Here is a 25,902-nt window from a genome sequence, read left to right as displayed (position 1 = left end):
AGAGGCGATCGCAGAAAAAGTCATGAAAGAAAACACTTTTCCTATTACGTCTGAACATCAAAGCAACTGTTGAGGGTATACATCAGACCCCGGCCGCCCCTACACACACACACACACACACACACACAACCCCCACATCCAGTCAAAGCTACGCAGTGCTTGAGTTTCGCTTTTTTTTCTGGGTGAGGGTGAGAGGTGGGAGGGTAGAAAGTATTGAGGCAATGTAACTTTGTAAGAGGGATTAAGCTACATCAAAAGGGAGGGGGGGCGGGGGGGGGGGCTACAGTCCGCGCACTCGCGTAACTGACTGTAGTTCCAAAGATTAGAGGCGAGCGGGTCTATATACTTAGAAGAAGTCTACCCGTGACGGGGATTTGCCTGATGGGGGAGAAGAAGTAGAAGAAGAAGCAGCATCGCCTCGAAAGCTGTAACTGCTGTGTAGGGTCGCAGCTTTCAACCCGCCGAGCTGGTTATGCATATCCTCTCTCTCCCTCTCCCACTCTCTCCCTCTTTCCTACTCTCTCCCTCTCTCCTACTCTCTCCCTCTCTCTCCTACTCTCTCCTCTCTCCCTCTCTCCTACTCTCTCCCTCCTCTCCTACTCTCCTCCCTCTCTCTCCTACTCTCCCTCTCTCCTACTCTCTCCTCTCTCCCTCTCTCTCCTACTCTCCCTCTCTCCTACTCTCTCCTCTCTCCTACTCTCTCCCTCTCGTCTCCCTCGCTCTTTCGCGCTACCTCGAACGCGCGTCCTTTGATCTTATGGCCCCGCCACCGCCTATGGGCTAGCCTGTCCAGATAGATCCGGCTAAAGACCCCGTCAGATGGTTTCCTACAGGAACCTGTGGCGGCAGCGGTTGTCAGCCCATTCGGGGTGGGGGGGGGGGGTGGTGTGACTTAGAACGTCACGGCGGCGGCAGGCAGACCCCTGCACAGCTGGGGGTCGACAGCAGGACGGGGGCCGGCGGTGGGTGGGGAAGGTGCCACCTCACCGTGACTCATCTCGGATCCCTCGCACTCCTCTCCAATACAACCCCCCCCCACCCACCACCACCACCCGCTCAACCCCTCGCTCCCCCTCTTGCCAAGAGCGACCTCATACTGGTGTCACCAGCGCCGTTACGACCACCTTCCATCTGTGGCGTTGGCAGCTCGCCGCTGTAGTGGAACCGCACCTTGCGTCCCCGCACTTTTACCGTGGCAGCTGATTGGCGGAGGCTGTCAGGGAGCCACACGCGCAAGATGACCGAACACAACGTCGAGGCACGATCGCTTACACATACCAGAGTTCAAATGTGCCGATATCTAATTGAATGGGGAGCAGGATGGCTCTGCCGAACGGAGACAGAGAAGGTTTCAGGTTCCGTGCGTTCCGACGTGTCCTGCGTCTAAAATGCTTTCCGGCTCCTGTGATTACCAATGGCTGCCGGCGCCATAGATTTGTCCATTTCCATCCTGATTACTGGATTCAGAAATAGCCTTGAGACGTTCGCCATCCAGGGCTGACATTTGCACTGTTGCCATGCTAACGTGCCTGAGCCGAGATGGCAGTGACGATAGAGAAAGAGCGAGGGAGGGAAACGGAGAGATGCGAGAGGGAACGGATTGAGAGAGAGAGAAAGAGTGAAATGAAGACATTTGAGAGAGTGAGGAGGAATCGAGCCCCCTCCCCCCCCCCACACACACACACCCACACACACCCCCCCCCCATCATAAACCCCATCCAACTAAGCAGGACATCAACTCATCAGCGCCCTGCACACCTCCCCTCAGCCTTCCCCTTACAGGGAGCGTGCACATTCATTAGAGCCTCCGACATCTTCACAACAATGCCTTTGGGTTCCTCCTTTGCTCTCGCGCTCTCTCTCTCGTTCTTCACTCCCAGTTCTCCGAGATGGAGGCCCGTCAGGGAAATCGAACGAAACAAGATATTATTAGCACCACATTAGCAGGTTTCCCCTGAGGTCAGCAAGTTGGGCTTTCTGATTCAATTTCAACTGACTATCGCTTGCGCTCGCCCCTTTAAGTATTAATGTCCTTTCTTTTCCTCTCCAGACCATGAAGGGGCAGAGAGGGAGGGAGGTGTCTGAGGGGAGGAGGGGGAGGAGGAGGGGGAGGAGGAGGGGGAGGAGGGGGAGGAGGGGAGGAGGGAGGAGGGGAGGAGGGGGAGGAGGGGAGTAGGGGGAGGAGGAGGAGGAGGAGGAGGAGGAGGAGGAGGGGGAGGGGGAGGGGGAGGGGGAGGGGGAGGGGGAGGAGGGAGGGAGGTGTCTGAGGGGGGGAGGAGGAGGAGGAGGGAGGGGGAGGTGTCTGAGGGGGGGAGGAGGAGGAGGAGGAGGAGGGAGGGGAGGTGTCTGAGGGGGGGAGGAGGAGGAGGAGGAGGAGGGAGGGGAGGTGTCTGAGGGGGGGAGGAGGAGGAGGAGGAGGAGGGAGGGGAGGTGTCTGAGGGGGGGAGGAGGAGGAGGAGGAGGGGAGGGGAGGTGTCTGAGGGGGGAGGAGGAGGGGGGGCGAAACACTAGATGATTCGGACTTTGGAGGCTCCCAATTGGTTTTGCTGTTACCTAATGCAACGTTACACCACAGAGCCAGCCAATGGGGACCCAGAGCTCATTAATATTGCACAAGTGACCTTGTAAGCTACATCGTGCCAGGTTGACCCCTGAGGAGATGTCGTCAGACGTTCGATGTGCACATGGACATGGCATTTGAAAGGTTTGCCGTGCATTTCTTTCTAACGTGTAACAGGCCACAGAGTCTCATCCGCTCGTTACGCACATGCCGTCTACCTGTGGGACATGAGTTCAGTTTTCCACGCGGTTGTTTTGCTAACGCCTGCAGCATATCCTCCACGTAATGAACATGTCAGGGTGTGTCGTTTTATAGAGGGGGAAGGCTCTGCGTCTTCCGAATGCGTTTCTGTCTGATGTGAAAGAATTATGCAAAACCGAGATAATCATGGCGATATTAATTAGCTGGAAAGTAGGTATGTTTCCATTTTTAGACCTAGGGTGGAGGCTGGTGATTGACAGGAAACCTCACACAAATAAGCACACACAAATAAGCACACACACACACTCACTGAAAGCCTGTGACTGAAGAAAGAGAAGCAGACCTTGCAGAACGGATTCAATCCCCCCCTTGTTTGGGAGTGATTGATGGAAAGTACAATCAAGCCTAATTAAGGGGGGTGGGGTGGAGGCAAATAGCCCCCCCTGGAGGCACACATAGCGGACGCTCTTGGATCGATGCACCTCATTACACACATGCATTCCAAGCCCTCTGGATGAGCTTGGAATCAGTTTGTTGCGCCCGTGTGACCACCACGCCCGTGTGACCACCACGCCCGCGGGGGGGCAGTGATTCATCACTGGGCTGGACGGCAGGACTTTGCGTTCCAGGGGTCCCAAAGCCAAGCGTCTGGCGCGGGGGCAGCATCGTCGACCAGTGAGACCCCCTCGTCTTCGAGCCCAAACGGAAAGGTCTGGCAAAAAAAAAAAAAAAAAAAAAAATGCTTTTGGATAGAGGAGGTGATTTGTCCCATGGCAGTGTGCTACTTGAGGTCTGCAGTTAAAAAGGAAATGCCTTGGCAAGGAGAACAGAAAGTGTCTGTTTGTGCATATGTGTTTTATTTTTTTGGTCTCGACGTAATCTCTTGTCTGCAGATACTGTATGTGAGGGGAGCAAAACAACCTTTTTGCTAGAGGTCAGGGCGGGTCTTATGAACACCCATCGATTTCCCCCTGCCCCCCCCCCCCCCTCCATCGCAGAGTATCATTTGCATTTACACGGTGCTCCAACCCCCCAGCCACTATGGCGCAGATGTCTTCTTCAGCGTTTTCTGGCACCTCACCCCCCCCCAACCTCCTTCTCCCCCACCTCATCCTATGTTTCTCATCCCCTCTCCCCACCCCCCCCCTCTCCCCACCCCCCCCCTCTCCCCACCCCCTCCTCCCTCTGAAGCTGGGGGAAAGCTGCCTCGGAGTGACGGCTCATGTCTAATCCTCAAAGCAGTGGCTGCAGCAGCATTGATTCCCCTCCCACATTCTCCTACTACAAATAAATTGTTTAATGAGCAGATTAAGCCGCAGGCTTATCGTTGACAGGGCGGGTCTTAAGGAGCTGATAGGCCTAATTGCCCCGCCTTGTTTCTAAAGTGATGGCACCAACCCGAAAGGGGGGGGGGTGCATGGGGTGAAAGGCTGTGTGGGGGCGTCTAATATGGACAAAGTGCTGTCCAAATGTTGGGATAGCGGCGATCGATGGAATAACTTGAACAAATAAGACCCACGTTGTGGACAGGGCCGAAGAGACTTCCCCCGGCTGCAAAATGATTTCACCTAAGTGTGATGGAGTTCTCTGTGAGACTGTGGGTTTGTTTGCAACAACACTCGCCACCAATACGTTTACAGGAGTCCAAGTAATCACTTCTCTTACATTATTCAGACTCGCCTCGCCGCTCTGGGAATGGGAGTGAATCCAAAGGTCAGTCGGCACTGGTCCACCACCCCCCTTAGTCCTGACCCCCCCACCCCACCCCTAGGAATTGTTGCTGACTCATCCATGCACAGCCCTGCTCTGTCCACGGTTCAGGCTAACTGGATAAAGGTAGGGACGTGCTCCCTCGGCCTCTGGCTGGAAACGTGAGCAGGACCGGGCCCACAGGGCAGGGAATGACCCCATCCAGCCACAGTGCCACACAGTAGCTATGGTTCCAGCTGTTGGGCCAAAAGGTCAAATGCCAATGCTTGGCAAAGTCTTTTGGTAAGCCTTCGGCTATTTCCACATTTGGGTGCCTGAAACCGATTTGATCAACAAAGCAAAGAGTCGGGGACAAAGTTATCGCTATTACAAATCTTAGTCCTGTTTCGCTTAAGAAGCGGTACACAAAAAAAAGCGTACAGGATTTACTTCAGAGGGTTGGGTGAGAACTGTTGCCGGACTTGTAGTTTGTGGGCTGTAAACTTTTATGGGGCAAGATGTCAACTTGCTGTAGCAGAGTGAGATGAGACTCCCTTAGAAGAGTCCACAGTGAGTGGTGTCCCATTAATATTCATGGGGAACTAGGAACCGGCGATAAATAAATAAACATTGGACAAGCTAAACCTTAAAATTGCAATCATCGTCACCACCCAGACAGCCGGCCTGGCATCACTGTAGGCAGAGCAAGAGGTTGGGGGGGGGGTTGGGGGGGGAGAGCTGATGCATACCCATGAGTGGTGGAGTCTTTCACCCACACCCCACCCCCCACCGTGAGTGTGTCATCTGAAAATTACCCATAGTGCCCTGAGAACTTCTGGCAAGTATCCCCGAGCTACAATCCGTCTGTCTTTTACCTCCCCAGACCAGAGAGAGGAGGAGGGGAAGGGTTCCTGACCTACCGGAGGTGGCCTGAGGTTCTGTTGCCACCGCCGACCACGTCCTCGGGGACAGGCCTGGATTAGAGGGCCTGCTGGTGTGTGGACGGAGCTCATTTATTGCTCCAGTGGGGGAAACTTAATGACGTCTGCTTAATCGCTCCGTCTGGATTTATTCAAAAAAGGAAAACGATGTTTTTCCAAATTGAAGAAACTCTTCGAGTGTGCACCCTTATGGTGTGAACCTTTAAAAAAACCTTATGACTGTGATGTCTTCGTCTATGATATTTCCATACCCACAGTTCAACTTTTGGGGAAATATTCACCAGAAGGGTGATGATGGACGAAGCAGAGGAAGAACACCACTGCTGTTACTGCAGATAATCCTTTCAACTCGAATTGTCTCAAGGCTTTTCCTTTTTTTGTGTGTGTGTGTGTGTGTCTGTGTGTATTCAGGCAGTAAGACTACTCTAGTTGAAAGGATTTATCCTGAGTAACAGCAGCGTTGTTCATATTCTAATGGTGGCTTTGCATGAGGGAGCACATCATGTTTGCTACGGCACGGCATGACTGTTGTGCCTAGGTCTCTCCCTCACAGTCTCTCCGCTCTGTGCGTAATCGATGACTGGCTTTTTGAGCCTCTTCAGCCAGTGAACGATGGATTGTATGCTAAATTCCTCCGATGTACAATTTATGAGATTGAATTTGGTTAAATGACAGCATTGTGACCCAGTGTACACGATGATTTAGATGAAGTATTAATGTGAATGTGTATCGATGCTGATCAGCCTGCAAATTAAATTGGTGAGACCGATTACTATTTTCTGTTGGATAGCCTACGATACAGTAAATTAGCTATACCGTAGTAGGATATGATTTAATACATTAATGGTTTGGTGTGGGCAAGTTACTGATATGTTAAACTAAATAAGAGCAGTGAGTTCAAAAAAGGGGAATTAAAATGATTTAAAAGTGTAATTTCATGGAATCCTCACAATGTCTTCGGCGGTGCATTTGGAATATAATCGTTTGCGCTAAACCACTCGATGACTCACTATATTTGTCCGTGCAGATAATCCTTTTACTCTGCGCGTGAGCATTTTTTCTTCTTCTCCCTCATCCTCTGAAAATAGCACTTTCCCCCATCTCTTTCCCCTCCATTCAAAATGGATGGCGGAAGACCTGTGCCTCCACCGTCTACACACACACACACACACGCACAAAGTCAAGTGTATGACTCACTGATGCCCCTTCATCCAATCGGAGAGAGCTTTCTGGTCAGAGAATTTGCCTGTAAAAGCCACCCTTACCTATTGTGATAACCTCACTCACTCTCAGATAATTCTCCCTTGTTCCCTCGCTGGTTTCTACAGAGTAAAACTAGACTACTTAGAGCTACTTAAGCGAGGCCTGTCAGGAGTGTGAAGTGTGTGTGAATATATATAGACGTTCTGTTCAGTAATTGGCCTGAATAAGTTATCCTTCAGTGTTCGGTGACCCTGTTAATTGTTTACCCCGTTGTGTTTTAACATTGTAAATGTGCATTGGTAAGGCTCGTTCAGATTTGCCTTCCTCGTGCACCATTTATAACCTCACACGCGTCCCTCATAGAATCATTTACATTTAGCCAATGAACGGAGGGTGGAAAGAATTCCTCTCAGAGGATTGAGTTGCTACCCTGAACGTTAATGAAAGTGGGGATTGGATTATAACACGAGCAAACCAGTGGGGCATGTGACCTTTGTCCTCTGGGAGGACTGACCAATGGGTGCTGGCGTGGCTCGGCGATGTGGGAGGGGATGCCACTTCACCCCACGGTGGCCTGTTTCAGGAACTCGTCGGGGACATTGGCATTTCTAGGAAGAGCAGATTTGGGCGCCACAATCGTTCAATTTAGCAATGAGGTCAACGAAAGCTCAAAAGCAGGCCTCCTTGCTCTTCTAAGAGAGAGAGAGAGAGAGAGAGTGAGAGAGAGTGAGAGAGAGTGAGAGAGAGTGAGAGAGAGTGAGAGAGTTAGAGAGAGAGAGAATCAGATGGATGAGTTTCCCTGCAGCAGATCAGCCTCTAAATCTGAGCAGAGTGTGTGTGTGTGTACAGTACGTACAGTTTGCCTGTGTGTGTGCAGGGAGTGAGGACGTCCGAGTATTGACTCGTACCAGCAGGGCGGTGGAAGGTCTCTGGCTCTAGGCCAGCCTTTGGCTCAGCATCCCAACGTTGCTGTTGCTCTGAGGGCAAGATGAGGAGATACACAAACAAGGATGCACTCGCCGAGTCCACGGCGTGGCGTTCAAGAGTCACGGCCAGGGCGCTGAATCCGTACTCTCATCAGCTCTCCACCCCCAAGAAACTCTTTTTCCGACTAAATTATTTCTGGCCCCCATCGAAGCATGACGAGGCTGCCAGTTCCTGCTCGTTCGTTCATCATTACCGTGTTACCAGCTGCACTTATCCACAGTCGGCTAAATCTACTTCTCCTTGCGTGGAGCTGTGTTGGTAGTTAATCTGCAATGTCACGCCAGAGCGGCAAATCCTCATCCAAATTAGGAATGCATCTCATCATGAGTCGCATTGAAGATAAAGCTTGAGCAGTCACAGAAAAACCATCGCAGTCTCTTTCTCCTGTCCAGGCTGATAAACACGTTAATCCACAGTCATTAGCTAATAATTATTAATTCGGAACAGACCAAAAGCCGGCAAAATCGGGCAAATAGGCCATTTGTGCAGCACTTGAGAGCTGATGCATACCCAGCCCGCATTGTGCAGCTACCGTGTGCAGTGGCGATGTGTGTGCCATTAGTCGCTACAGTTGACACTTGCCCTGCAGAATCATTGCATCATCCTGTGTAATTTCTGGACTCTCAGACTGGCCCCCGGATGACCAATGAGGTTGTTGCTTTGCCATCATCACCTCACCCCTGCTTATCTCTAATGGTTATCCGTGACAGGGAATGGTCACTCGTCATTGTAAGGCATTGCTACCTAACCCAACAGTCCTCTTACTGTTCCCAGATGGGTCTATAGGAAATCCACACCAGGACAGCAACAACCCCCGAAAGTTTAGAGTTCAGTAACATCTTGGAGTTCTACTACTTAGGAACAGCACTTTCTCGGTCCAGAAATAGACCAGGAGTCTTCGGGCTTCCGAGCAGAATAGCTTGTGTGTGTGTTTGCGCGTGTGTGTGTGTCGTGCCAACGAGTTCATTCACCATCGTGCTCGTAGCCAATCACCGAGGAGAACCAGGAGTCTAGAATACTTCTCCCTCCCATGAAGTCCTTCGCTAACTGGCTAATCCACTTGGTCACACCAAAGACCGGCGAATCCACCAGCCCCCAAATCCTCAAGTCATTTAGGACCCAAAGAAAAAGGAGAGGGAAGAAGCTTAGCCCACTATGACCGACTGCCATAGAAGATTTCACACCACGCTGTTATGTAATATATACTCCTGCCCCGCAGTTTACTGTCATTTGCTTTAACTCGGTATCCTTAAAAAAGGATATTACTCTGACATTCCGTAATGTGCAACGTGTGTGGGAGACCACAGTGTAATACCCGGGCGTCTCAAGTCGTGGTGGTAGCTAAGAGAGAGCCTAATAACGTGAAATATGTGCTCAACTAGGTCGCGAACACAAGTCTAATGTGGATTCTGCTATTGTAAGAGTAAAAAAAAAATACATTTTCACCAGAGATGTTTTTTTCTTTTTCCTATCACTTCCAAACGTTCTCTTCTTCAAGGTTGTTGTGAGCGTTAAAGCTGGCTTCTTTGTACACCTCTGCTTTTCACACGTAATGAGAGTTTTCAGTCCGGGGACAGATAACATCAGATAGGAGGACGGGAGGGGAGGGCCTATTGATTTACAGGAAGGCCTTTGGCTGGAAACCTTGTGGGCTGAAGGCCTCACACACACACACACACACACACACACACACACACACACACACACACATAGGTACACACACATGCAAACACGCAAATACACACACACACACACACGTCAGCCCCAGGGACAAGTTTGTCAAAGCGTCCTGGATCCGGGCAAAGATTGAAGTGGATTGACAGGTGTGAGAGGCGTACCAGGGAAAGGGCAGCCAACACAGAAGGCCCCATTCAGGACCAGGTGAATGATAATACCTTCTCTCTCTGGAATAGTGTGTGTGTCTGCGTGTCTGTGTTTTGTGTTTGTTTTTGATCTGCGCGTGTCTGCCCGTCTGCCTACATGCGTGCGTGTTTTGTCCTTGTTCAACAAACCTGATTTACCTGATTTTTGTTAGTCCTGCTGGAAGCCACGGCGCTCTCAAAAGACCTTACAGCTACGTACCCGTGTCGTTCAGGACGTCTTTCAACCGTGTCGCATGCTCTTGCATCTCACATGACAATCGCCGGAGCACGTGTAATCGCACAACTCAAATTCATCAGACATCGCAACATCAAAGCTTGCAGGAGCACCATGTGGGCGGGGCGTCACACACCGAGCCATTGTTTGGCCACCGTAGCCAACAGGACGGCGTACAAGGATTAGAGATTGTGGCGGCTTGATTTAGGCCACAGAGATTTGGGATTACGCGCCGAGAACCCCCGTATATGGAAAGCTGTTCTATTCTGGATCCCTTTCATCTTGCAATCGTCGTCAGATTATTCCGGGAGGGAGAGGAAGTCCGACGCTGTCACCCTCTAGGAACCAGGCGGGGCCGGAGATGTCAGTGGCGTTAGACTAGCCGGTGGTCATCGCGCACTGCACTGTCAAACGGACGATTTGGTGGGGCTTGAGCTTTCTGCTACATTAACTGCATCCTGAAGAAACGGCTTCTGCCCCAAGGCTGTTTATCTCTCCGTTTGTGTGTATTTAACAGGGGTCAAACTGTCCTCATCCGGACAAACAATTCCCATTCCCCAGGAGGGGTCAGAACGCAGCCAATAAATTTGCCTCTGTCATTTCCTTTTAATCTCTATTCTACCCAAAAATGGTAAGTGGCGCCCGTTTTAATTAATGCGTGTTTGCAAAAAGGTTTACACGCTGGCCGTTTGACAGTGGGTGTCGAGAAATGGGGAGATGCTGAACGGAAGCCTCCCATTGGCCAGTTCCCCTGGTGTTGGTGTGCAGGCGCGTTGCGGCGTGGGGCTGGGGTTTAAAACCAGCAGCCTGTGTGCTTGGTCCTCTGCACTATCAGAGGACAGAGTTGTATAGGGGTTTGTCAGGTTTGCTGCTCAGCTGCACTCCTTATCAGCTCAGTACACGTGGGCAGCTGCTACAGGAATGTTTGGAGACACCAAGGTCATCTCTCTCCTTTAACTCTTCCTCTCTCCCTCTCCTCTGTCATTGTGTCACTACGATAAAAAAAAACGGATAGGGTTTTGTCATGTGAATACATCATGCATTGTCGATTGTACCGCGCGGCCCTGTGGAAACGCACAGGGCCGCGCTAAGCCGAGAGCCAGCGCCACCACGTGCAGCCAGTAATTCAGCGGGAACCATCTCTAAGTGAGATGTGTGTGCCTGCAGTGGCCTCCCCACCCACCCGCCGTTTAGCGCCATCCCGCCTATGGCGCCAAGCGACAGGTGTCACAGATCCTGTGGTCGGCAGGCCTCATTTAACCAATCAGCAGAGGCTGCGGAGGTCACAGGCCCCCTGGGGGGTGTGGGGGGGGACGACACTCACCATGGTGGGAACCATCAGAGGGTGTGAGAAAAGAGAGAGAGAGGTGACAGGAGGAGGGGAGATGGATACTGAACGCTCGGGCCCAAACAGCCAGCTAACCAGCCCTCCCTCCCCCACCTCTTAACAGTCGGATCTGTCGCTCGGCACGACAGGGGCTGCTACCCGCCACAGCTTCACTGGCAGCTGCGTCACAACGACCGTCTATAAAGGTCAATCACGGCAGGACAGAGCACCCGCCCACCCGCGCGCCGTCTTAAACCTGCCATATAGCCTTAATGGGGCGGCACCAGCTTTCATCGTCAGGGGACGAATATCGTTCGTGTTCCCCACGTGTTTATAAACAGTCGCGAACAACCAGTAAACTCCACACAGAGTGCCCAGACACGGCCTAGATGTGTGACTACTGAGTGGGTGTCCTTGGGAACGTTCATCTGATGAGCGTGCTTAGTTTTTTTTCTGTTCTGTCTGACAGTTGCGACTAGTTAGCTCCGGGAATAAAAAAAATGACAGAGAGCCACGGGGAAGGTGTTACGTCTGTACTCGTCTTGTTCGTTCTCCGTCAGAAATGCGTTTCCTGCGTGGGGATGGGTGACATTGCAGAAATAGCTCCACGGTTGAAGTTAAACAAACGGTAGAAAGAGGTGTTTTGTTCGGTTTGTCTCAGACTCGAGCTGGACAATGACTCACTTATCTTACCGGTGAGAGGTTGAATTGTGTGTGACTTGCCGCAGCTCAGGATTTGACAAAGTCTTTCAAAATTGGTCCCTTTCTCCCTCTTACTCTCACTTGTTCTCTCTCTCTCACACACATTTGTATTTAAACAGTGACAGTACCTCACTTTTACCCTCAGGGTTATAATATCCACAAACAGCCTACCAGACTCTAGGCTCAAAGTCTTTTGACACAAATCCTCGAGGAACCCCACAGTAGTACCAAGGGTCTTTTCAAGTTCTACGTTCCCAAAGAAGGGGGGCCGGAGGCTGGAGAAAGAAGGGGTGAGGCTGGAGTCCGGAAAAAAATGAACGACAGAAAAAGAGGGGATGAGAGCAGAACGGCGCAGAGCGTCCTACATTTACATTTAGTCATTTAGTCCTGCGGGGGCGTTGGCTAGGGAGGGCCGGTGTGGGTGGCTCTGTCCTGGGTGACGGGACGAGCCCGAACACGCCTCATTCAGTACCGCCCAGACACCGTGCCCGGCGCAAATCACTTATCTCACTGCTCTTATCGACGCTGATATCCACTGACCCCCCCCACCCCCACCCCCCCCCGAGAGCTCCTCAACAGAGTGGACTCCTGAACCGTTCGCTCCCAGTGTAATTACGGCTCTCAGGTACCAGGGTAGGGGTCATCAGGGCGGGGATCGGAGAACGTGCCGCCCGCTGGCATCGTTGTGTGCCAGGGGGGCCGGGGGGGGCCAGGGGGGCCGCGATGGACTCGTCCTCCTGGCACCCCGGCCCCCCCTTATCGAGCTCCCGAAAAACTGAAGACGTAATTACTTTCTCTCCCTCTCTCTCTCTCTCTCTCTCTCTCTCTCTCTCTCTCTCTCTCTCTCTCTCTCTCTCTCTCTCTCTCTCTCTCTCTCTCTCTCTCTCTCTCTATCCCTCTCTCTATCCCTCTCTCCCTCTCTCCCTCTCTCCCTCTCTCCCTCTCTCTCTCTCTCCTTCTCACTCGCCCTTCCTGTTTTACCCCGCCGCTCCAGTTAACTCCCCTCTATTAGTTCTGGCGAGCGAGGTAATAAAAATGAAATCACGGAATATTCCGTCGGTGCGTTGGAGGCCAAATGAGTGACAGGCTCAGAGCCACTCAGGGCCGTGTAGTTCAGCAGGATTAATGGAAGAGGAAGGAAAAATTGTCTCTTTAATTGGAGTGTGGGATCCAAGTGTGTGTGTGTGTGCGTGCGTGTGTGTGTGCGTCCTCGGCTCTGGCCTTTTTATGAAATGTCCTTCCCCCCCCTTCACTGCGTCAGCTGACTCGAGCGTGTCGGCGAGACACAGCGGTTCAAGTGCACTCGCCATGGCAACAACGACCCCATGTGATCCGATGAGGTGTGACCTCACGGATGACTGTCAGCGGGCGCAGTCCAATGGCAGAATGACTTTGACCCACGGTAATGGAGGTGCTTCGATTTTCAAAGACCACAAAGTCTTCATACGTGGTAAGAAAAGAAAACGAAAACAAAGCTTGGAGAAAGCTATGCTCTCGTTTTTATTTTTCGGCTCAGCACACTTACATTCAGTCATTTAGCAGACGCTCTTATCCAGAGCGACTTACAGTAAGTACAGGGACATTCTCCCCGAGGCAAGTAGGGTGAAGTGCCTTGCCCAAGGACACAACGTCATTTGACACTGCCAGGAATCGAACCAGCGACCTTCTGATTACTAGCCCGATTTTCTAACCGCTCAGCCATCTGACAACCCTTAATGCTCACAACCGCCCCTATACCTCACCCTCATTGGCAATTTTACAACCTGGGTTACCTGGATTCCTGCCGTTACCCGCATAAAGGGCAGGGCGAAATGGCCAGTTGAATAACTGTAATCATCCTATGAATTGAGCGCATTTCACTCACCCAGGAAGTATAGAACGAAGCTTAAAACGTTCTTCACAGGGAGAAGGTGACTCATCCGACACCTGGTGGCTGCAGGGAGCTGCCTCGGCCTCCCTCCCTGGGTCCCGGTGTCCCCTGGGTTCCTTCCCCAGCTTCTCCAGACACATCACAGCAGCCTTGACACCTACAACGGAGGATTTGTCTGCCAAAGCATTTACAACAGAAACACCCCACCCACCACCACCACACACACACACACACACACACACACACACACACACACACCACTCTCTGGCCCCGAGCAGGAGGGTGTGTGTGTTCTGTGTGAGATACGCAGAGGCCATGACTAGGAAGTGCCAAGATTTCTCTCTGCTGCCCCCGCCCCCCCCCTCCCCCCGAGTCACTCCACCATCCCCTCCTCTCCTTCCTGTCTGCCTCCATCCTGCACAGACATTTGCATGAGGAGAGCTTCCAGTACCGTGGCCCCTGCCAAGCAACTAAGGATGTGACAGTTTAGCATGCGGGGAAGAGTGGCTATGAGCCGAGCTGCACTTTCATCCTCGTGGAACGAAGGAGGAAGTGACAGAGGGATAGAAACTTCCTTCTCTCTTATTTGCCCGCCACTAAAACCTCGCGGCGCGGTGCATTCCGTTTTGGCAGCGCGGATGAAAAGTTAAAGATTTTTGGGAAAACACATCCCGGTGACTCGTCTTCGCCCCCCCCCTACGCGATTTCCAGCGCCGTTTTTCAACCCTCGAGACTCATTTCTGGCAGGTTGACCTTCAGCTGAACCTACTGTTCCCGCTTCACGCAGACTTAATAGCTCGCTCTCGTATTCCGTACGCGCGTCGGCGCCTCATAGAAATTTCCATGTCTCTGCACAAGGGGTGCCTGTGCCTGCATGACAGCACCTTATCTGTACCTGCGTGCCACAGATAAGGCTTCCTCTTTTCTGGAAGTTTCCGACCGTTTATAGGCGCGGCATAGTACGGTCAACGTAAAGCGGGATGGCGAAAGTGGAGGCCCAGTCTGAACCGTAGCTGTTCACACGGCACAGATTACTGCGTTTGTGGGACTATACCGCAGCATGTCATGACTTAAAGCTCAGGCAGGCTTTGCGACTCAGCGATGGCGCCTCAACTAACTTAACGCGAGGCAAGGGGGTGGAGTGGTTGAGAACGCTTGAGACAGCAGCTTAAGAGTTCTCCCCCGGCAAGGCCTTCTCCCCGTCTTTCTCCTCTTGTGTTGTTTTCATAACCTCGGCCTCACGACATAAGCCCTTCTCGGTCTCCTCCCCCGCCCCCCCCCGCAAAAAATGCTTTCCAAACTCAGAAACTCGCTCGTTTGCTGCGACCCCTCCTAACGGCCCCCTCCTACGGCCCCCCTCCTAACGGCGACCGTTAGGAGGGGGCTTCGTGCGAAACGGACACTTTAATGATGTCACGGCGCCGCCCCGCGCCGCCCACTCGGAGCTTTCAGCGCCTTCCTCCATATGCCGCTATCCCAGCCCATCCCTCTGTTTCATGGCTTCAATAAAATCGGTCAACCTCGACAATTGATTTAAAAAGCCTTATTAATGAAAAGAAATTGCTATTCCAAAGTGGGGAGGATATGTTCTGTGAATTGAAAGCGGTACAGCCCCCAGGCCGTCCCCAGAAGGTCTCTATCCATCCCTGCATGTAACCCACTGCTGCAGTATGCTAGCCCTTCACAGGCTACAGTAATTATTGATAGTCTGCCATAGCTGACCCATGAGCTGTAGTCTGTCCAGGCTTATAGATTGAAAGTGATCCCCAGGGCAGTTTGTCGTGTCACATTTGTTTTGCGGTTTCCCAGTTCCCTCCCCGTTTTGATCCCTAGTTCTGACCTTGATGTAGCGGGGCTAATTAAATGGCACAGCCAGGGATCTTTTCTGCTCCTTTTTTCCGCTCTCGTCTCTTGATGAGATTACCATGGTTGGAGCGCATGCTTCCTCCCTCTTGATGTAATTAGACGACTCGTTACGACGATCGCCGGGTCATTCGTAAGGTAAACACCCCGTTCAACGCCGCGCTTTGCGTCGAGAGGGCAAAGAGCGTCTGCCGCGTGCGCGGCCCTCTGAAGGCGGGCTCCGTCCAACACCGACAAAGTCACCCCCCCCCCCCCGGCGCGTCCCCCCGTCGCCATGGCGACGCCGATAACGAGCGCGTTGTCGCGGGGACGCTCTCGCACGGCAGCTGTCCTGTCACTGCGTCCCCTCGGCCTCCGTGCCTCCCCCCCCAGGAGGAGATGATTGACCGCTCGGTACTCCGCCCCCGCGGCCCTCCCCGGTGATCCCCAGGACCCTCTGTCCCCCCCCCCCCCTCTGTCCCCCGCCTCATGCCCATCTGTGATTGGCTGTTCCCCCCCGGGGTGCGATGTGTCATGAGTCGCCAGCTGTCAGCGACGGACACTCGTTGTCACTCACGGGGTCCCCGCTCCCCGGGGAGACCGGGACCACGAGCGAACAACCAACCATATGCCTCCGCCTTGAGGAACGCACTCGTCCTCCTCAGTTTTACTCCATACAAGCCAGAGGGGCCTGTCAAGGGCTCCTCTCAGCCAATCGCGCACATGTTTATAGAGGGACGGACAAGGATTGGTCCCGGCCTTTTTTTCCCCCCACCCCACCTGATCCAGCCCTCTCTCTCCCTCCCGCCTATCCCTCCCGCCTATCCCTCCCGCTATCTCTTGTAATTTGATTTTGACTCTCCATTGTTTTCTCCCCAGTGGCGTTTGACATCGGGTAATGAAATTAGGCTCTATTACCCCCCCAGTGAGCCGCAGCCGGCCTCCTAAACGAGGAGCCGAAGAGCGAGCTAAGGGCAGCAAAGAGTCAGCGATCCTCCGGTTTTCCTCCAGAAAGCAAAGTCTTTTCTGCCCGGCCTCTCCCGCCTCCCTCTCCCTCCCCTTCTCCCCCCCCCCACCCACCCCCTCTCCCTCCTCCAACATACAGCTCTCCCCCGTTCCCTCCAACCACGGGCGCTTAGCCACCATGAGTCAAGATGACGCCAGCCGGCCTTCCTGACAGGGCCCCGGCGCGCGGGGGGGGGGGCCCTGTCAGGAAGGCCGGCGAGTCACGGAGCCAGCGCTGCGTCCAGGCGCTCTGTGGGTTGCTCTGGGAAGATGGCACAGAGAGAAAAGCCTTTTCCCCCCTCGCCGTGAGGTCAACAAATGCCCCCTCCCCCTCCCCTGTGCCACTATTCCTCTGGAGGCGGATAGCGGGCACACTTCCTCTCCCCCCCTCCTTTTTTCTTTCTTTATTTCTTCCACCACCAAAAGCTATTTCCCTTTTCTAAAGGGGCTTTTCATTGGCACATTTGTTCTGGAGCAGACAAATATAATTAAAAGGGAAAGTGGAAGCACAGGGCTCAACAACAGCAACCCAGTAACCCACAGAGAGACACAAACGAAAAGCAGGCTGTTACGCGCTGATACTCTAAACAAATGAAGTTGCCTATTAGCCACAGTCACTCACAGCGTCAGGGAAAAACAATGTTATGCCAGTCTACATGTTTTAATTTTTTCCGTAGTGATCGGAAATCCACGAATCGCTCAAATGTCATTATTTTTCATTTCCAAATGCAAGATGATGCGTTTCAGTTCCTTTTGCACCTTGTTGCATTTGGTTATGCTATTGCCTCCTCTCCTGTCCTGAAAGGGAAAGCATGAATACACTCAATAATTATATCCCGAAATTCGGGGTGTATATGCTCTTATCTTTGAACAAACAGTGTCAAATTTTGGTAGATATTGTGACAAGGAATGTTTGACATATGCTTTTGTTGTCCCACATTTGCATGAATGCTAGGTGAGTTCTTCCTGACAGATTGTTTGTCTACATCTTGATACACACGTGATATGCAATACTGGGTTGGAATCTCGCAACAGACTTCTCACTCAGGCAAACACTGTGTGGAAAGCTGACAGCAATTAGGTGTAAATGTGTGGCAGGTGTGTCTGTCAGGAGCTCTGCGTCTGTGTGACTTTGTACATGCCTTCATCAGGTGTGTATCTGTGTGTGTGATGGTGTGAGTGCATGCCCATGTCGTCTTTGTGTGTGTGTGTGTGTGTGTGTGTGTGTGTGTGTGTGTGTGAGAGAGAGACAGAAAGCCTGTAATCAGCCTATGTCTCTGGTTTAGCCTAGTTGGAATCACGGGCTGCTCTGAAGGTGTGTATGCTAATGGAGCAGGTGCAGTTATCATCCAACTAACAGGACAGACAGAATGTACCCATGTACACAGTTATTGGCCTTCTGCTTTGCCCAGATACATCCAAGCTTCTTTTGACACTGGTGAATATCGCTGTTAATCGCAGACATGTACAACCCTCGCTGATTTGCATGCGGGGGAGTGTGTGTGCGTGTGTGTGTGGGTGCGCCAAATGTGAGAGAAACGAGCAGAGCACAGCTCAGTATGTTGATGTGGCAACGGCATACAGCAGCAAGACCCCGAGTTAGGTCAACTGCGATTCAAAACGAATCTGTGCGTAAATGCACTGAGGAAAACTTTTGAAATTGCACCATTTCAACAAGATTCGGCCATATCGTCCACCATGCAGTGCTCCAATATGACTGAACCATCTCAAGAGGGTTTTAGAAAGCTGTCAATAAGTGGAGATGTTTGTTTGGAAGCTTGGGTCGTGCACAGTTAAGGAAAATCCCCAGAACGATTCTCAGTTCATGCGGGTTAATTATATTTGGATGTTGCATTGTGAGTAGCAGTCTGGATTCCCACAGAGGATCCCTTCAGCAGAGTCACTGACGGCAACCTTGCGGTCAGCCAGAGGCCTAAGGGAGCTGCCATCTTGGAAATGCATCGCGTGTCTGGGTCTCAGAGAGAGGAATCAATTTCAGTGAGTAATGGAATGGCGGCCATCGATTGCAGATACCTAGATTTCCAAAAGCAGTCCAGGGCTTTTCCCACAACTTATTTTGGACGGTAGGATTATATACACAAACCCCGTCTAAGTCTTAATGGTGTCTGACAAAAGGCACCAGATGAACTGAGACATCATTTGTATAAACGAGTTTATACGTCTCTCAACAGGCCACTCTTAGTCAGTTGGCGACCTTTGTTTCGACTGTCTCGGCCGTCTTGTTTGATCGAGCGAGGCATTCTGTGGAGGTTTTGTATTTGCGCAATATCTCCCTCCTTCATTTTCTTAGGGTTTATCCCCTATACATACCCTGGTGAAAGCATATGGTGGAAAGAAGTGTGAATGCACTGTCAACCCCTAGATCAGAGGGCTCAAGTGGAATACCAGAGGCGTCACTAAGCTAAAGGGATATCTTCTTAACGTTCGGTTGCAAAAGAATACCGTAAACCAAGAAGTGTTGTTGAGGGAAAGGAAGAAAGCTACTACGTAAGACACACACTCAAATCCACATGTTTACTATAATTGATTATGGTGCCCATCAGCCGCTGGTGAGGTATTTGCCATTTTTAATTGTACACGTATGCTCAGGAGGCTAACTGACAGCTACTAATGAGAGTCACACTCAGGAAGCTCAGCTTTGATGGCCCCCACTGACGTTGATGACATCTTGGAATAAAATCCGTCGACAGACAGCTGGAAAGGCAGACATCAAGCTGGGCATCAAGTCTTAGCCAAAGCTAGTCTGGAACATCCAAATGAGAACTGACACTCAGTTCAATCATCCATTGACTTAAAGAGATGGTGCAGCCTGCGAGTCAGGTATTTTCTTACTTATATATGCTTACAGTACTCTGTGTGACTTTTCCGGCTGTGCCTCCACAGTAGGATACTCAGCACAGTAGGTCTATCTGAAGTATTATCAGTTCAATAAAATTCCATAATGGCAGAGGACCAATATTGACTTGGTTTTGTTTAGGTGGTGTTTTTACAAAGAGGATTACAAGCCTGTGTCAATAATCGTAATGCACTTGCATATCCAATGGTCATTATTAGTGATCTTCTAAATTCAACCCCCCCCCCTCCAAAAAAATAGATTATGACAATAACGCTTCACTGTGACAAAAACAAACAATCTAGTTTGGATGAAAAATTGATTTGAGTGAAACGTTGAAGTAATTCTTTCAGCGAGGCTCCAAGTGCCTGACTGACAAGGCAGTCTTCCTTTTCTTCTCCTTGTCAGTTAAATGATGCTCAGTCTCTGTGTCGGAGAAGCGCTGACGACTACCTTTGTCAGCTTCTCGCTCTTCTATCCCCCCCCCCCCTCACCCGTCTCCCTCCCCTTCCCCCCCTCTATCTCCTTTTCCCAAGCCGTTTCCCTCCACAGCAAATACAGACACTGGGGCTCTCGACTTCCATCTACAACGGAACTGGTAAAACTTGATAAGAGAATCGTGATCCGACCTCGCTGGTCGAGCACGAGGGCGTTTGCGATACAGTGGCGACGCAATGACGCTCCCAGATATCATCATTTTCTGAAGTCTGTTTGGTGAAAACGTCTCATTCAGAGCTTGCCAACTAGGATGTTGGGGTGCTGTAATGGCAGCGTGCTGCTATAGATCATATGTAAAGTATATCAGATATTTGTTTGGGTAATAATTACAAGACTTGTAATTATTGTGGAAAAGGGTGGACTCTCTCTTCCCCGTCGAGTTCTTTTTCTTACTTTGATTTTCATGTGGGTGACCTATACCTGTATCGTTTTTTTTTGTCAACACCCCCCCCCACCGCTCTTCTTTGTTTAAAGCACAGTGACCTGCACATACCTCTCTCTGTGTGTTGCGAGCTGGGCAGGTGCAGTGCGCCAGCCACAGAGTGGTGACGTTTATTTATTACCCCAGTGGGATCACGGACCAGATTACCCAGGAGGCAGTGCTGCTGGGCCGTGAAGGTTCCATAGTCCTCTCCCATCACATTAGTCTTCTTCCGCCACTAAACTAACACACACAGACACACACACACTCACCTGTACCTGCCGGGCTTGCAAGCTTTAGCAGGCACACAGGCTAGACACGAGAGAATGTGATGTCTCCCTAAATACACACACAAACAGAGGTCATAGAGACAGATACAGGGACAATACTGATCCGTTCTCCTTAAGCTGTACTTTGTATATAGATATGAAAAGAGTTGTATGCATGTTGGGGAAACTAAACCATGTATTTGTGTCTCAAAACTTTTATAGTACATTCATGACCAAAGGGGTGTCGGAACTATTTGCAACAACAGAATAAAACTAAATGTCAATATAAAATCTGGAAAACCTTTTATAAGATATAATTTCTGTTTAGCTCCATAAAGTTCTGACCAGAAAGCAGTTCTACATGTTGAGCCTTCATTCGGACAATAAAGTGAGACATCATGTAACCCTGTTCTGCGGCTCAGATACGATGTCTAAACGTGAAGAGCCGTCAGTCCAGGGGCCCGAGTAGAAAGATAGCAGCGTTCCCCTAATATGCTGGTGGGGGGGGGGGGGGGGGGGTCAGAGGGTAGGCTGGTTGTACCGGCTGACTGACAGGCTGACTGACAGGCTGCCTGACAGGCTGTTCCACTTGAGCTCCCCCTCCCGCAGAGGCAGACGGACAGCGGCAGCGCGATGTGTCAGGAAACCACTTGGCTTGCACCACCACCGCTCGCCCTGACGCCCGTGTTGCCGTGGAACACGGTGCATCTCTTTTCTTTTTTTTAAGGATTTCGCCTCCCGTAGAAATCCGGCTACCGTTGTGTGATTTTATGCAAAGCGGCGACGAAAACCACGTTTTGGGATGCGTAGCTCCGAGAGAGAGCACGGGGGAGAGAGCACGGGGGAGAGAGCACGGGGGAGAGAGCACGGGGGAGAGAGAGCACGGGGGAGAGAGAGCACGGGGGAGAGAGAGCACGGGGGAGAGAGAGCACGGGGGAGAGAGAGCACGGGGGAGAGAGAGCACGGGGGAGAGAGCACGGGGGAGAGAGAGCACGGGGGAGAGAGAGCACGGGGGAGAGAGAGCACGGGGGAGAGAGAGCACGGGGGAGAGAGCACGGGGGAGAGAGCAGGGGGGAGAGAGCACGGGGGAGAGAGAGCACGGGGGAGAGAGCACGGGGGAGAGAGCAGGGGGGAGAGAGCAGGGGGGAGAGAGCACGGGGGAGAGAGCACGGGGGAGAGAGCACGGGGGAGAGAGCACGGGGGAGAGAGCACGGGGGAGAGAGCAGGGGGAGAGAGCACGGGGGAGAGAGCAGGGGGGAGAGAGCAGGGGGGAGAGAGCACGGGGGAGAGAGCACGGGGGAGAGAGCACGGGGGAGAGAGCACGGGGGAGAGAGCACGGGGGAGAGAGCAGGGGGGAGAGAGCAGGGGGGAGAGAGCAGGGGGGAGAGAGCAGGGGGGAGAGAGCAGGGGGGAGAGAGCAGGGGGGAGAGAGCAGGGGGGAGAGAGCAGGGGGGAGAGAGCAGGGGGGAGAGAGCACGGGGAGAGGGCACGGGGGAGAGGGCACGGGGGAGAGGGCACGGGGGAGAGGGCACGGGGGAGAGAGCACGGGGGAGAGAGCACGGGGGAGAGAGCACGGGGAGAGAGCACGGGGGAGAGAGCACGGGGGAGAGAGCACGGGGGAGAGAGCACGGGGGAGAGAGCACGGGGGAGAGAGCACGGGGGAGAGAGCAGGGGGGAGAGAGCAGGGGGGAGAGAGCAGGGGGGAGAGAGCACGGGGGAGAGAGCACGGGGGAGAGAGCACGGGGGAGAGAGCAGGGGGGAGAGAGCAGGGGGGAGAGAGCAGGGGGGAGAGAGCAGGGGGGAGAGAGCACGGGGGAGAGAGCACGGGGGAGAGAGCACGGGGGAGAGAGCACGGGGGAGAGAGCACGGGGGAGAGAGCACGGGGGAGAGAGCACGGGGGAGAGAGCAGGGGGGAGAGAGCAGGGGGGAGAGAGCACGGGGGGAGAGAGCACGGGGGAGAGAGCACGGGGGAGAGAGCAGGGGGGAGAGAGCAGGGGGGAGAGAGCAGGTGGGAGAGAGCACGGGGAGAGAGCACGGGGAGAGAGCACGGGGGAGAGAGCAGGGGGGAGAGAGCACGGGGGAGAGAGCAGGGGGAGAGAGCAGGTGGGAGAGAGCAGGGGGAGAGAGCAGGGGGGAGAGAGCAGGGGGAGAGAGCACGGGGGAGAGAGCAGGGGGGAGAGAGCAGGGGGAGAGAGAGCACGGGGGAGAGAGCACGGGGGAGAGAGCACGGGGAGAGAGCAGGGGGGAGTACGCGCGGGCTGAGTCGCCCCCGCAGGTCTGCGGTAGAAGCCTCGGACGCAGCAGAGGGTGGGAGTGCTCTCTGACGCCCACGCCACGGGGCGACTCCAGCGGCCCCGCGGAGGCCGCCCTGTCCCCCCTCACTCCCTCCAACCAGGCAGCTCAGCCGTGACATTGAAATCAACATGAGGGAGGGGGGGGGGGGACTGGGCTCAGAGCCGTCCGTGTTGAACCACGCTGTAGAAGCGGTGCCACAGGGCCCTCGCCCCCCCCCCCCCCCCCCGTTGTCACTGTCATTCCCCCCCCCAAGGTGACACGTCCTGTCTTCAGAGCCACGTCTCACAGCTGAGGCTGTCCTTTTCCTGCCAGGCTTGGGCACTGACGGTCCCCAGTGCGGGGACAGCGCTAGGCAGTACTGTGTGTGTACCCGATTGAGCTGTGTGTGGGTTGATGATATTGCTACTGTGTTTACCTGTGTACAGTTGACTACCATACCAACCTTTCTCCCCCCCCCCCATGTCTATGCGCGTGCAGACTTGCGGCGGATGACGGCAGGCTTCATGGGCATGGCGGTGGCCATCATCCTGTTCGGCTGGATCGTCGGCGTGCTGGGCTGCTGCTGGGACCGCGGCCTCATGCAGTACGTAGCTGGCCTGCTCTTCCTCATGGGAGGTGAGTGAACCCTGAACACCGGAACCTTCCGCGCTCATGACAAGGAACACATTCAACAGTGTTTTTTTTTGTTTTTTTTTGTGTTTTTTTTACCTTCCTTGACTCCTTTCATGGGTCTCACAGACAGCTTTTGGATGAAGCCGCCGAGAAAGCAGTGTGACTTAACATGTCGAGTGTGTGTTTTGAGGTACTTGTGAGTTTGCTGATTGGAGTCACATTGACGTCGTGGCCCGCATACATTTGTCCCTTTTCCAGACACGTATCTGCTGGCTGTTTCTCTCCAGCTTGTTGGGAGGGCTGAGGGGCTGTAGTCGAGGCACGCTGGGAGCTCTCATTAGTGCTGCCAGCGGATTTTGATTAATGCATGAGAGCCGGATGCAGAATCTGCCTTCGTTATATATACAGGAACACACACACACACACACATTCATGCACAGACATACATGCTCATGTTTGCACATGCACACGCATACATGCGTACACACACGTACATTCCCACTCATTTCCCCCAGAGCACACAGGCAGTTGGAAAGTCATTCATCCTACATTGATATGATATGCAGACCCCAGCTCCCATTCAGCAAAAGGCTAGCGGAGACTCAATTAAGATGGGCTCCGGATTAATGCAATGCCCTTCCGTTGCATAATGAGCAGGCAATTAAAAAGCCAATCAGGCTCCTAAGTAATACCCAAAAAAGTGGGGGATAGGCCAGGTTAGATTACAGTGGCCAAATCCCAGCTAAACAGCCCAGAGGGTCACACGCGGGGGGCTCGGAAATGAAGCCAAAATGAACGCCTCATCCACGACTTCAAACAGAAGGGAACGATGCAATTGTCAAGTCTAAAGTGAATGAAAATGTACTCTATTAGGACTGAATGAATATTCCGATTCTCTTGAGGGAACAGCTCAAAACGGCCCCATTACTTCTCAGAAGCAGGGGGTCTTTGAAATATCGCACTACATTAGAAGATATAACCGTCATTATTTAAAACAGGAATTGGATCGGGATTATGTATGTGCGTAGACCTCATGTCTCTCGTTTCTTTTTTCTTCTCTCCCTCTCACCGCCACCTCACCCCAGGCACCTTCTGCATCATCTCCCTCTGCACCTGCGTGGCCGGCATCAACTTCGAGCTCTCCCGCTACCCGCGCTACCTGTACGGCCTCCCTGACGACATCGGCCACGGCTACGGCTGGTCCATGTTCTGCGCCTGGGGCGGGCTGGGCCTCACGCTCATCGCCGGCTTCTTCTGCACGCTGGCGCCCTCCGTGCAGCCCCTCCCCCGCTCCACCTGCCCCAAGTCCCGCCAGGAGAACGGCACAGTGTGCTAGAGGACCGGGCTGTCCGCCACCGTGGACCGCCTGACAGGACAGCCGAGAAGAGGCGATGAAGACCGACGAAGACTGACGAAGCGAAACGTCAACAAACGTGCAAACTAATCCCACGCGTTCATTTCGAAATCATCTCCGGTCTTTCCTGGCTGCGGACGTGTTTTTTTCTTTCATTTTTTTTTTTCCTTTTTTTTTTATCGTGCGTGTGTGTAATATAATGGGTGTCTTGAATCTGGTATCTTGAAAAATTACAGTAAAAAAAAAAAAAATTATAAGACTGAGAAATATAATCAACGATCTGAAGTTGTGTTTGTCTGTTGTGGTGGAGCGGGGATGCCCAGATGGATGTTCCACGACAATGCCTTCTTTCAAGGAACGTTAGAGAAACATTTTGGGAGAATGTCCCGGAAAATGGGAGGGGGTGGAGCGAGCAACGCATGACTACATCTCGGACTGTGGCACAGCTGTGGTGGTCAGTAATCGAAACGATGGGCCATCTGAACTTCACAAGCCTGTCCTTAGTGTTTAGACACATAGCAGCAGGTAGCTGATGTTAGACAAGGGAGTATTATGCCTGACACCAATGAAAACTGATGCTGAACGAGCTCGCTGAAACTAGACATGCAAGAGTAGCCTAGACTGACTGTGGTGGAAGTGTTATGAATGGCACATTTTTCTCCAAAGGAGGGGGAATCTCTCCTGGACAACATGACCTCTTTGGTGAAGCCTCCTGTGGGATTTTCGGCTGGATCGTCGGCGTGCTGGGCTGCCCCCCCCGGGAACTCGAAAAACGAGGAGGAAGCGAACGAGGACTTAATCATATTGACTTGCATAATGAACAAAATGCAGCAGTTATGGCTAGGTTGACTAATCGTGTATGCTTGAGTGGTTTTCCCTGATTGGTAGGCGACTGCTGAGCACATCCCAGGATATCCTCATTCTTGTACATTATTGTACAGAATATTCCAGAGAAACGACAGCCAGGACAAATTCCAATGTCAGAGCATTTTCATTCTCGTTATATAGGGCATCCTCTAAAATCCTTTCAAACGTTCCAGTATCATTTAACATTTTATACATGCATTCCTCTTTCTCTCATTTGTGTCTATTCCTTTTTACTGGATTGAAACCCTTCCATCCTTAGTGAGTGAGCTGTTGATTGAGTGTGTATGGAGCGAGTGGGACGTCTGTTT

At 52.5% G+C, this 25,902-nt stretch overlaps 1 protein-coding gene across 2 annotated transcripts in view; it reads left to right on the top strand.

The window, feature by feature from the left end:
- Positions 1 to 25,012, top strand: part of tmem178bb (transmembrane protein 178Bb) — a 43,225-nt gene extending 18,213 nt beyond the window's left edge. For both annotated transcript variants that reach the window (XM_062482734.1, XM_062482735.1), the window contains exons 4-5: positions 23,239 to 23,376; positions 24,459 to 25,012. In XM_062482734.1, coding sequence (XP_062338718.1) covers positions 23,239 to 23,376; positions 24,459 to 24,709 — 389 coding nt within the window. In that variant the 3' untranslated portion in view covers positions 24,710 to 25,012. The remainder of the gene's footprint in view (positions 1 to 23,238; positions 23,377 to 24,458) is intronic.
- Positions 25,013 to 25,902: the final 890 nt, after the last annotated feature.

This window comes from Osmerus eperlanus, chromosome 17 (assembly GCF_963692335.1).
Source record: "Osmerus eperlanus chromosome 17, fOsmEpe2.1, whole genome shotgun sequence".
Taxonomy (NCBI): domain Eukaryota; kingdom Metazoa; phylum Chordata; class Actinopteri; order Osmeriformes; family Osmeridae; genus Osmerus; species Osmerus eperlanus.
The sequence above is the reverse complement of the archived record's forward strand: the minus strand, read 5'-3'. Positions and strand labels throughout refer to the sequence as shown.